The sequence below is a fragment of the Leptosomus discolor genome, chromosome 4 (genome assembly GCF_034619465.1).
Source record: "Leptosomus discolor isolate bLepDis1 chromosome 4, bLepDis1.hap2, whole genome shotgun sequence".
In the NCBI taxonomy this organism is placed as follows: domain Eukaryota; kingdom Metazoa; phylum Chordata; class Aves; order Leptosomiformes; family Leptosomidae; genus Leptosomus; species Leptosomus discolor.
Genome location: NC_141394.1, coordinates 77,036,706 through 77,049,497, shown reverse-complemented (window position 1 = coordinate 77,049,497; position 12,792 = coordinate 77,036,706). Strand labels below are relative to the sequence as shown.

At 48.7% G+C, this 12,792-nt stretch overlaps 1 protein-coding gene across 1 annotated transcript in view; it reads left to right on the top strand.

The window, feature by feature from the left end:
- The first annotated feature begins 5,465 nt into the window (after positions 1–5,465).
- Positions 5,466–12,792, top strand: part of LOC104354055 (charged multivesicular body protein 3) — a 33,584-nt gene continuing 26,257 nt past the window's right edge. The window contains exons 1-2 of the mRNA XM_086463974.1: positions 5,466–5,691; positions 7,834–7,973. Of these exons, the coding sequence (XP_086320100.1) occupies positions 5,466–5,691; positions 7,834–7,973 (366 nt within the window). The remainder of the gene's footprint in view (positions 5,692–7,833; positions 7,974–12,792) is intronic.

Below are 12,792 nucleotides of genomic sequence, written 5' to 3'. Positions count from 1 at the left end.
TGCGGCAGTTGTGCGCAGGCAGCGCCGCGGGCAGGCGGGGACCTCAGCGGCGCTCGGTACAGGCAGCACCGCGGACACCTTGGCCGGGGACTTCCCCTCTGCCCTCGAAGGGAGGGGCAGCGATTATTACTCAGGCAGCGCAGCGGGCAGCCCTCGGGACCGAGGCCGAGGAGGGCGTCGGGTTACCGGTGCCCCGCGGTGCGGGGTGTCTTCGGGGGTCCCGGGCGGAGTTGGGCTTTAGGCTTGTCGGTTGGGTGGCCCATGGGGCAGGCGGTGCGGAGATCAGCATGGGGAGAGGCGATCCCTGAGGTGTCACGGCTCAGGCAGGGAGGTAGGCAGCTAAGAGCGGGGTCCTGAGGGAGGCCGCTGTTGCCATGGCGACGTGGAGGCCGACGCGGGGCCGGGCCGGGGCTGGCGGCTCCCGGGCTGCCCGATGCCCGCAGGAGTCCTCAGAGGGCCGGCACGGCTCCTCTGGCCCTCGGGGGCCGGGCTGCGCCACCCGCTGGGTCCCGGGGAGGCGGCAGGCCGAGGCCTGCGCTAGGGCTGGTGGGGTGGGTGTAGTGTCGGCGCTGAGGTAAAGCCCCGGGCGGCGGGAAGGCGCGGCGGGGGGGGACTCAGCGCAGTCAGGTGGCGGCAGCGGCAGGAGGGGGTTCGCTTCCAGTCAGGCCGTGGGGGGACGCTGCCCCCGAGCATTGCACAAGCGCACACCGAGGGGCGGCTTTAAACAGAGTCAGGGGAGCCCGGCGTGCCCCAACATTCAGCCTGGCGTCAGGTGAGCTGGCTCCGTGAACTCCCCGGTGAGTTTGAGGTTGACTTACAGACCGAAATCATGAGTCTGGCGGGCCGGCGGCTCGTAAAAAATGTGCCCAAAAGAAATGCCTCAGCTTGTATACCAGTGCCTGACATCCCTCAACTTGGGTATTTGTAAACGGCGGACAGGACTCTGTGTTTTCTGTAGCCCGGACCAACCAAAGCTCCTAATAAACTTGGACAAAGTTGACCACAAAACCAGCAATTGCTCTGAGTCTGGGACACTTGTTTCTTCATCTGTGCCAGTACTGCTGGAACAGGACGAGAAAATCAAGAAATGTGTGTTCTCGTAGGAATACATGGCTTGTGTAGGTGCTTACAAGTCACTGTCATTCTGCCAGATTTAGGCCCAAACTGCTGCTGCTGTTTCTACTCTTGCTCTTCACATAATCCTAGATGATGTTTAAGGACATACCGTCTCGTTTCTTAGGTCATTAGCACAGTGGTTTTAATTTCTTAAGTTCTTTACTGCTCTGGGCTCCTTGGTCATCTCAGCACATTCAAGCAAGGTCTCCTCATTTTTTTTTTTTTTTTTTTTTTTGTTATTAAACAGAGATTATCTTCTCCAGGGGGCAACAAATAGTTTTTCACCGTTACAAAAAAAAAACAAAAAACAAAAAAACCACAACTGTCTAGGAAAAAAGTGTCTCATATGTCAAGCTTTAATTAATACATTCTGCTCTGTAAGTTGGTTCGGCCTTGACTGATGTACATTTCCATGCTGCTGCCCACCGCATGTTTGTAGGGAAGGAAAATTGCCCCAAGAGAGGCGGGGGTGACCATCGGATAGAAGCGTAGCCTGCACAAAGCCCTGAGCAACCTGCTGTGGTGTCGCAGCTGACCCTGCCTTGAGCAGGAGGTTGGACTTCATGGTGTCCTGAGGTCCTGTCCAGCCCGAATTACTGTGTGAATCACTGCTAGATCGCGGCAGGACTGACTCACCCCAACAGCTTTAGCTGAGGTGTTAAATATTGCCATTGTATTACAGAGCGACGCCTGTATATTAAATCTGCTTCCCTTTGGCCAGATGTAGGAACTATCTTCAGATTTAGAATTCCTCTAGAGACAATAAAGTAGTGTCTGGGCTGCTCTCCTCTTGCTTTGAGACTCTCGTACAGGCTCGTTGGTTTGTTTGACGTCAGCTGATGACAAGTGGTCGCAGTTTCGTGTCACAAAAGGTGTTGAGATGCACCTGTGTTGTTTAAGAAGGACATCAGGAGACTCCGGGTTAGTGACTGCTAACAATTGCCTTTACAGAGTTGCCTGGCTCTTAGGAAAACTGGGTTTCAGGTAGCTTAAATAGTAGTTTGCTGAAATTTATCTTGATATATGGCAACATTGAAACTGCCCCCCCCCAAAAAAAAGGTATGGTTATATTTTAACATGGTCAGGAATTGGATTAATATTTTTCAATCCTTGAGTTTACTGACTTCAAACTGACAATATTTTTCTTAATGTTCCCCACAGACATCTGGAAAGTGGATTTTGGTCCGTATTCCCAAGCTGCGCAGCCAGCGAGTGCTCGTGGGAGAGGATGGGGGAAGGGAGGGAATCCTTGCCATTTATCAAGGGGCAGCAGAGGCTTCAGATCTGGCTGTCTGACAGGGAGAGGTGGCTGCCCCACTTCTCAGGGTTTGGTCTCATGCTCTCGTGAATCATAGTAAAATATTTTTGCTGCTAAAATGCCTTAAGAGCAGGTCCCTGCTTCGGGTGTTTGTTTAAAGGTGGAATTTATATTCTTCATTTTCTTCACACTTGTGATATTTGCTGTATGAGCGCAGGACTGACTGACTGATGACTGTTTAATGTTGTTCATTAGGTAGAGTTAACCCTGGGATCTTTAACAACATCAGCGTGTGTCAGCTTTGTCTTCAGCCCAAATGAATTTTACTTCACTCTGAAGATATTTACGTTTTCCTGATCATTAAAACTCCCTGAAAAATGGTTTGCCAGGCGACCTGTCAAAGACGTTCTGAGTTGCAGCTGGAAACCAGCAAATGACGGCTGTGTCCAGAAAATACAACCTGTTCTGGTAGGGTCAGCTCAGTAAATCAGGGCTGTCAAGATAGGGAGGAAAGAGAGGACTGGGGGAGGGACCAAATCGGTTTAGGTTTTTCTCTGCCAGGCCTTTGGTCAGCTCGTCCCCTGTGGTTCGTGGTCATACCCGTCCCTGCTCTTCATTGGCAGCTCTGCCCGTCCCGTCTCATTGCCTGGGTGCTTCGGTGTTGCCAGCTGCTTGGCTTTTGGTTCTTCGGGGGGGGGGGGGGATTCGGGTAGTGGTTTGAAACATCATTTTTACTTTTTTGAAACGACTCCAGGGTTTTGAGTTTGGCAGATGATTAGCTTCGTCTCTGCAGGGGACTCGTCATCAGTTACCGCTGGGGAATGTTAAGAATTGATTTAACTCAGCCCCTGAGCATTAGGAAATGACATATTGGTGACAGCCTCCCCAGCAGTTGGTGTCACAAATAGTTGAGCCGTGAGTGTAGACTCGTAATTGTTGCTAGGAGCTTTCCTGCCGGAGGAAGCGAGGGCATCCCCGAAAGAGTTGCAGGGGAGAAACACGGGGATCGGGTGGAGCGGGGTCTGCAGTGCTCACGCAGAACAAACAAGACAAAACAAAAAACCCCCAGCTGTGTGTTTTCTAACTGAAGTTAAATATACAAGGTTCCTCTTCAAACACCTCGCTCCCATCTCTTCCTCCCACCCGTCAGAGACACTCGAGCCGCTCACTTGAAACAAAAGGTAGAGAAATCGGACAACTTCTTGTAAGTGTGACAAAAGAAATGGGCCTTCACGAAGCTTTTGAAGAAGAACTGTGTTCCTGCGGGGTGTTTCCAGGGCTCGGGGAGAGCCAGCCTCCGGCCCTCGTGGCAGGTGATGGTCGGCCTGTGGTTCTTTCGCTCTGTCACTCTTTTGGTTTCCACCAAGGGGAAAGGATCCATCTGAGTGATGCTTTGCCACGTTCTCATTAGGGAGATGAGCCCCGGCTCTGTCGAAGGGGGAGTTTCCCAAACTGCAGTGGCTCTGAAGGAGAGAGCAGCTCTTTGGCCCAGCCTCCCGCGGGCTCCTTCACGGCACTGTGCCTCCGGTACGTTCTGCCCCCCGAGGCTCGCCGCAAACCCAGCTGGGCTGCTGAAATCCCTCCGTGTTTAATCGAGCAGAGGTAGGGTTTGCAGTCCACCTCTAGTCTTTACCACATCAAAATTCTAAAGAATAAAGTTTTACGTGACTCCCAGTGCGAGGCACGACATTTACCAGCCCCTAAGGGCTTAGGTTGCGAGCGGCTACTTCTGCAATCCCTCCACTCTTCCCCTTTCAAGAAACGAGATGAGCCTGTTCCTGAAGAAAACGGCGTCATAGTTTTTCTTGAGGAGGCCATGGTGGCTGCGTGACAAAACGGGCTGAACCTGGGTTTTTTACCTTTCTAAGTCATATCAGCACACCGAGAATCCTCTAAGTGTGTTTTAAAGGCTCTGAGGAGTCCGGCCATTTAAATGCTTTCTACAGGTCGATATTAATGTGTCTTTTTTGAAATTTGATAGTATAGAATTACTTCAGTGTGTGCACTCTGGGGGGGTTGTCGATGTTTTCAAAATTAAGCTGTGCTATTTTTGTGCTCATCTGTATGAGTTGGCGATTTTCATGCAAATTATGGATTCTTAAAATAACTAAACATACAAAAGAAATGTTGAGTTTCCTTCAGAGAAGGGCCTTCGTCTCGAAGACGAAGCTTGATTTTAGTATGTTTTTTTAATCACTAAATTGTATCTTTGCAGCCTAACACTTCTCATATAGCCCAGGATGATTATTTGTGGATCCACTTAAATGAGGATCCACGCTGTGCTCCCGAATACTTCCGATGTGAAGCACAGACCCCATTTAAACCTTTCTCAGAAGCCGTGGTGCTGCTCGCCGGTTGCCTTTTACCATCGGTCTGTGCCAAGCTCCCGGTGCTCGAGTGCCCACCCCGAGCTCCAGAAGCCCCGTTCCGATCCCTGCAGCTGGATTTTACTTTATGAGGCGCTTCAGGGGCTGGGAGCAGGGCTGGCGGGTGGACATGAGGAGCGGCAGGATCGCACCTACACCCAACAGCTTGCAGCAGCCCGGGGCCGAACACACCGGGTCCGTTAAGCTGCCCTAAAACTGTCCAAACAGATCGACTCCGTCCCGGCCGTGTCAATATTCCTCTTCTCACGAAGAACGCCGATCGGGGGGGTCGATCGCCCCCATAGCTGCCACCCGAGGTATTTATATCTATTTTTTTGTTGTTTTGGCAGCCAGCGCAGCCGCTGGGTCCAAAGTCGACGCCGGGGGCAGGGACGCCGATGCCACCGGGGTCGGGCCGCGGTGCTGAATCACCCCGGGGCGGGGGGCGGTGCCGGTCGGTGGTGGCGGTCGGTGGGGCAGCGCCGGGCGCCCCCTCCCGCCCCGCCCCGGCCGCGCACACGTCACTTGTTATGTCTCCGCCGGCGGCCGCGGCTCCACCGGGGCGGGGACAGCGGCGGGAGAGAGGCGGGGGGGCCGCGGCCCCGCGGCGCTGACTGCCCCCCTCCCACCCCTGCCGGCCGCGCCGGCCTTTCCCCGCCCCGCGGCAGCCCGGCCTCCGGCTCGGCGCTCCCCGGCCCCTCGGCGGGCAGCCCCCCGGCGGGAAGATGTGGGTGAAGCTGTGCTGTTTGCTGCTCTACTTCCTGGCGCTCTTCGTCCTGGCCAGGGTGTTCGAGGCCGTGGCGTGGTACGAGAGCGGTTTCCTCGCCACGCAGCTGGTGGATCCGGTAGCGCTGAGCTTCAGGAAGCTGCGGACCATCCTGGAGTGCCGGGGGTTGGGATACTCGGGGCTGCCCGAGAAGAAGGATGTGCGGGAGCTGGTGGAGAAGTCAGGTAGGCTGAGCTCCCCTGCCACCCCCGCGTGGGGAGGGAGGTCGGGAGGTCGGTCCCCTGCCACCCCCGCCTGGGGACGGCGATGGCCGCTGAGCCCCGCCTGGGCTCCGGCCGCCCTTGGGATGGAGACCCGGGCGCCGCTTCCCACGCCTGAGGGCCAGCGCGTTCGCAGGGTGAATTTGGGGAGGGAGGTGGTTCTCCCCTCACCCCCGCCGGAGCGGTGACACGGAGGAAGGCAGGGGGGAAGCTCGGCGGCGGTGACGTTAAAACCCTCGGCGGCCGTTTAAGCCCGAAGAGGCGGCGTGGAGGGAAGGCCTTGGCCAGCCGGGTCACCGCCAAACGGCCCGTCCCGCCGAGTTGCGCCGGGCTGGGGTCAGGGTGGCGGGGGGTGGGGTGGGGTGGCTGCACAGCTGAGAGCCAGTGTCGTCTGCCGTGGAAAACGAGGAGGAAAGGGTGCGAATGTGTGCCCTGGGTTCCTGTTGGCAGCCGGCTTTTCTCCATGTATTCCTCTCCCTAGCCGCTTGCTGGTTTTATGTGACAGGTCTTGCCATCAAGATGGGTACTGAGGCAAGCGGCGATGCTGTAGCTGAGGAGCTGAAGGGATGGGTACCGAGGGATGCGGTGAGGAGCAGGAGTAGATCCTATGTACGACAAATGGCTTGGGAAAAGGCAGGGAAGCGGGGAAAACCAGGTGAAAGATGGGGACTTCTGGGGGGTGATGACTAGCGAAGGGTGAAGAGCGATGGGGACGTAAGGAATGGCAGAAGTGTCTTGAAAGCGAGGATGGTGGCCTGGAGCGGTCGGAGGGAGCTGGCCCCAAGGACCGGGGCTGATGTAATAGCTGTAGTGCCAGCCAAGCAGGAAAATGTGAGTAGCTGCTTTTAAATCGATGATCGAAGGGCTGCTGATCCAGGAGAGAGACAAGTCCCAGTGATTGGGGTGGGCACTGAGGGGCTTGAATGTCCGGCCAGGGAAAGAGAAGGATTTGGATGAATACAGTGAGTGCCATAACCTTAAAAACGCTGCCTGTTCTAAATAATTGATATTAATGCTGGGCATTTAAATCTAAATTGCTTTTATTGTCCATTGTTTATTTATGTTTATTCACTTTGCCGCTCCAACAGTAAAAACCGTGAGGCGATTTCACTTGTGTTTTTCAATCACTTTCACTCCTTGGCTGTCAGGTACTTTCATGATGTCATGGTGTTTGGGTTGCAAATGCTGCAGGGAAGTGTTTAACACCAAACAAACTGTATTAACTGACTTCTCCAAATGTCATGGAAACACTTCTCATACCAGCAGGCTTTGCAGCATTTTTTTGTTGGGTTTTTTTTTTTTTTTTCCTAAATTGTATGAATACTTTTGGAAACCCCTGAAGGGTTTTAGCTGTAACACTTTTTAATTGTATATTTCAAAGGAAACAGCCTTTTTTGGACAGGACTTCATTTCTTCAAGGTTAATACATTAGTTACCAGAATGCTAGTTGTCATTAGCAGCATTTGTAACGATTGTGAGACAGAACACAAGGAGGAAATGAGGTTACAAAGGAAACATTATCAGATGATTTTACTGTGAGCTCTTTACGTCACTAGGATTGGAGTTCATGGGAACTTTTTCCAACTGTGCAAACAGAAGCCAACAGCTAAATTGTTCTACCTGAGATTTTTACTTGCAATGGGACAATCAACGTGGCTTTTTGGTATAAATGTATTGCTTGAGACTTTGGAAGTCTGAGTTACCACTGTTATGAAGTTGTTTGCTGCAAAATTACTATCCTGTGAAATGGAAGCGAAGATACATCAATTAAAATTGCTATAAGCCACTGAATATTGTTATTTTTGGGGAGTGAGGCTTAGAAGATGTTCGTTTATTCTTTGTGTGCTCGGTTGCTTCTGTGCAGTCAGAAGCGTAGCGTCTTGCTCTCCTGTGGTCTGACAGCTGAAATCAAATTGTTCATAGCCATGTCACTACAGACAGAGTTCTAACTTTAAAACTCAGCTGCCTCCGTACTGAAAAGGCTCTTTGAGCAACCATGCAAAATACAGTTGGTTAAACTGTTACTGGTAGAATTTATGAAGCGATCTTTCTCGAGTGCCATTTTAATTGAATTTTTCCAATTGTTTGTTTGTTTTTTTTTTTCAGGAGACCTCATGGAAGGAGAGCTTTATTCTGCCCTCAAGGAGGAAGAGGCCTCTGAGTCGGTTTCCAGCACAAACTTTAGTGGTGAAATGCACTTCTATGAGCTTGTAGAAGACACAAAAGATGGGATCTGGCTGGTACAGGTATAGAAATTTGATGGTTTATTTTTATATATTTATCACATCCAAAATGTGTTTCAGAGGAGGAGTTTGTGAGGGTAGTGAAAGTTTATACCGGAGCTGGTGACAAACGTCAGGGAGATCATCAGGAATAAATGGGCTCAAAACACCAAGGAAGGCTGTAAGGGACAGAGTTCCTGTACAGACAGGAAGGAAGAAAAACCCCCTGTTGTTCTGTGGATTGCTTTCTGAAAACCAGGCATTTTAGAACCAGAAAATAAGCAAAACAGCACACACTGAAGTACACAGACTATGCAAGTACTTGGCCCTGGTATTCTGAGAGCTTGTGTAATGTGTGAAGTAGGTGCATTAAGTGTAGAAGCTCCTAGCTGGCACAGGAGAGGTGCTTCTGGTGTTGCTTGACCTTTTTGTTGCATTACATGCTCAGACCCCACCAGTTTCAGTTTCTGTTTATCTGCGGGGCTTAGAGTGCTTTACAAATCTATTGCTTGTCCACTAAAGGCAGGAGCTCAGTGTGCTGCTTCCCAGGCTAGCAGGCTGCTTCTACAGCATATTGCGGTAGCTTAAAGTTAACCTTCCCCCAAACCTTGTGGGCCCGCCGATTTTTAGAATATGCTTCCTCAGGGCTGCGTGGGAGTAAGAGAACATTTAGGAAAAGAAAGACAGACTTCTGCAAATAGGATTCTGAAAGAATTTCTGATCGCTCCTGAGAGCGCAAGTAACTCAGACCAAAATGTAAAAAAGCTTTTCCGCACCAACTTCTCTATTGATAAGAGGTTGTTTAAGGTGCAGGTTCCCTGCCAGCAGCCGCATCAGGCAATCGAAATTCTCCACCAGACAATTAATTGTTCAGTTGACAGCTTCTCCTGCCTGGTTTTTCTGGTCTCCTCACTTCATGTTTTCTATTTGAATAGATTATCAAGATTTAATGACTTCCTGTTACTAGACCTGCACTGTCACCACATCAGATCTCACCCTAAAGCAGACAATGAGAGGCCAGATTAGCTTCAGAGTCAAAATGGCAATTTGTGTTTCCGGGAAGATGTATTTGGAGTTTATTGAATCTAAGTTTCAGGTTTAAATCATACAGAAGGGCATTCTTCAAGCAGAGGGAGAGTGTTGAAAGGAAGTTTACATGTCTCCAAGCTAGTTGACAAATACAAGGATGAATATGCTGTGAAAAACCTTCCCTCCTCCCTGTGCAGCTCTGAAGAGTAAAATATGGTAGTTCTCTGTTGTCTGTTGCTGGCAGAATTTTAATCGTAATATATTTTCAGCTAGCTTCGTAATAGCAGATCAGATAGGCTGTGTTTTGATATCTCTAGTGTGATGAATGTTGTCATCATTCTGGGAATATTTGCAGAGCTATTCAGTTAGTCACAATAGCTGTGGAAAAAAAAATTAGTGGAATTTACTGAATAATTTACTTGCTGAACGCTATTTGTCTGTTTCTCCACAATAAAAACCACTAGACATGTCAGATTTCTTTTTTTCAGTCTTGCCTTCTGAGTTTTCATCACTTTGAGTTTTCGTTGGCTCGCTTCCCCACCGTAACTCCGGTCCAGAGAACTCCTGTTGTGGATTCTTCGTGTCCTTTCACAGGTTTTCCCATGCTTTTTTCTTAGGCTTCATCCCTCCAAAGCTGCTTTTTATCATCACTTCCCTCTTCTAATTCTTGCTTACTCTCTCTTGGCCATTCTCCTTTACCGTTAGGCATCCTGTGGAAACTTTACAGCTAATTAATCAGCTCGATGCTTAGGCAGGGGACAGGAGAGCGTGAGGATGCGTCACAGATGGGTTTGGTGACCGCAGACAAGGTTGGAGCTTTCCCCTGCTCTGTTGTTGCTCCTGGGTGCGAAGCAGAAAGGATCCAGATTCTTTTTTAGGATCCTGACCCTGAATCTCTGTTTCATGGGGGCTGCTGGAAAGCGGTCGAGGGAGAGGAGCAGTTCTGGCTCAGCTAGCACAGTGGCTGTTGGTTTTGGACACTTTATGACGCTATATAGGCGGATGGGGACTCTGAAGTTTATTTTTGTTTTCCAATGCATGTAAGTGAAATTTCTGGGGTGGCACAGGCTGGTAACATGATAGCCATCGCTGTCTGCAGGGAATCAAAGGAAAAAGAGGAAATTGCCACAAATTCGGATGTGAATTTATCATTTAGAGCCAGCAAGATGAATTCCTTGAAGAAAAAAGTCCGTACACAACGAAACAGTGTTTTGTGGCTTCTTTTCTTTAGTTCCTGGAAATCCACCTGCAAAGCATGCAGGTTCAGTGGTAATTTGTTTACCAGGGTGGCTGTTCACGGGTGCCCTCTGCTCCTCTGTGGAGCTTCCGTGGAGCCACAGACAGCAGCATGTTCTTTCTCCTATTAGCACATGATCTCATCACCTTTCCTTTTATGCCTTTCCTCTTGCTTGCCAGCTGCTGTTGTGCGCTTCTCTGGCTGCAAGAAGGATGAGTGGTAGTTTCTAGAGCTGCTTCTCTTGTTGGTGGAGAAGTAACATGTAACGTTCCTGCTTTTCCAGACTCTGCTATGGCTTGTGCTCTCTGGTTAGTCTCTGGAAGCTTGTCACATCCAACAATATCGTAGTCATTGTGGCTTTTTAAAAACATACAGTAAATTATATACAGATAAAAGTCCTTGTTGAATTAAATTAAAATCTAAGTTAATGTATATTTTTATTTTAAAAGTCCCTACTGTAACATAGTGGTAGAGGAAAGTAAAGGGAACTTTCTTCCTGGTGTTGAAGCAGGAGGACGATAGAGGTGCAAAGGACATTATTATGGCTATAAAATGTTGCAGTCTATTCTGCATCTCAGCTTCTTGTTCAGGTGGTGGTCACAGAGCAAGAGATGTGCCTACAGGATTTTGGTGATGGTCCTTGCTCCCTTCCTTGCTCCCTTCCTTGCTCCCTTCCTTGCTCCCTTCCTTGCTCCCTTCCTTGCTCCCTTCCTTGCTCCCTTCCTTGCTCCCTTCCTTGCTCCCTTCCTTGCTCCCTTCCTTGCTCCCTTCCTTGCTCCCACTTGCATTTAGGATGAGTAATTTTCGTTTTTGCCTTTTTAATTTTGCCAGGTGAACAATTGTTCCTGCTACAAGGAAACTAAGTAGAAACACTACATTATTTTAAAACACATTGTTCAGTATTTGTGTCTTTTCCAGTAGCCCTTCAGGATCATTTACCATGGGATACCCAATTCTAACTTTCAGTATCCTTCTTGAGAGTCTTCATATCCAGTCAAGGGTGCAGAATGCCATCAGCTAGAATGTAATAGTTCTCATATTGCCTGTGTATCTGTGTTAATTCATTACAGAAGCTCATTTATTCTCAGCTTCTGACTTAACTTGACAGCTTAACTGAGCTGTTCAGATTGGTGCATAGATCACCCCACCTCCCTTGAGAAACTACGTGTAATTTTGAGGTGGTTAATTTTTGCATGCTATGATGGATGTAGCCCTCTGTCTTTGCCTATTTTGATGTAATGTCTCACGGTCTCTTTCTCAGAAAAGAAAAGAAAAAAATCTCCAGACATCTTTAGTCCGTACGGATGGATTCTGAACCAGTTGTGAGTTCTTAGGAAGGAGCGACTATGCAGAAGTTCAGTTTCATCAGCACAATGCCAAATAATAAGCGGGGAGCAGGATGTCTCAGAATTAACAGAAGTACAGACATTAATGTAGAAACTTACTGATGTTATCTGGAATAAGTGGGCTTTTTTTCCATGCTTCTAGTAAATAACTCACCAGTCTGTTTATAATTAATTTTATTTCTAAATGAGGATTGTCTAAGTATTTTTTTCTTCCGTTTTATCTGTGGGATGATAGTTTGCAACATAGCTGTTGATTATAAAGGGTTCTATGAAAAGCACAGAGGAAGCTTAATTAACAGACCAGGGTTTTTGAACCTTTGTATCTTTGTGGATCCCTAAAAATCTTCCAGTGAGCGCATGGACTCTTTACAGTAATATCAGTCTTCCTTTGCTTATTTACCCTCTGCAGGGACTGTGAGGAGTTCGTGAACCTCCAGGGGTCTGGATAGCTCAAACTGGAAACTGCTGAACCAGACTGACAATTCTCGCGTACATACAACCTTACCGGTTCATTAAATAAGTTAGAAATCAGGTTTGCCTTTGACAAAAAACATGCAGTTTTTTCTGATTCAGATATCTGTACTCCTCCTTGTGGAGGCTGACTTTCGGAGGCCTGGCTCCCAAGAGAACTACCTGTACCTCTGTGTGTGCAGCAGGAAATGGCGTCTCTTATTCGATAGGTTTTGTTCTTCCTGATGGTTTAAAGCCTGTCACAGTGCCCTAGTGCTCAGAGTTGATGAGTGCTTGGAGTTGTTGTCCTTACGGCTAAGCTGTAAACCCCAAATTTTGACTATTCATGCGTATTCAAAATTGTGTGCTGCTGTTATGAGCAGGTGTGCCTGACACCTGGTGTCCTAGCTAGAATTGGTTAAAATAATGAGAGTTGAAATACCATGAAGTGTTTGTTCTGCATTTGTCCCTCTCTGACTCATTCTCATGCCTTGTGATATGTGAACATTTTTAGTTGTGAGTGAGCTTAAAAAATTACTGAGACCAAATCTTGTTACCATGACCCGTTTTGAAATCTCTACGTACCTGTCTAAAGATATTGAACAAGATCTGATTTAAATGCATGGAAAATAGGAGAATGCTCGAGTGAGGCTACTGTCATGTCATGCTTAAGTACCGCTGGGGCACCAGAAGAGGAGTCTGTCTTTGCATATTGCATTGCTGCAGCAGACTTTAACATCATGAGTGTTTCCTTCAGCCTCTTCAATTTCTGCCACAGCTT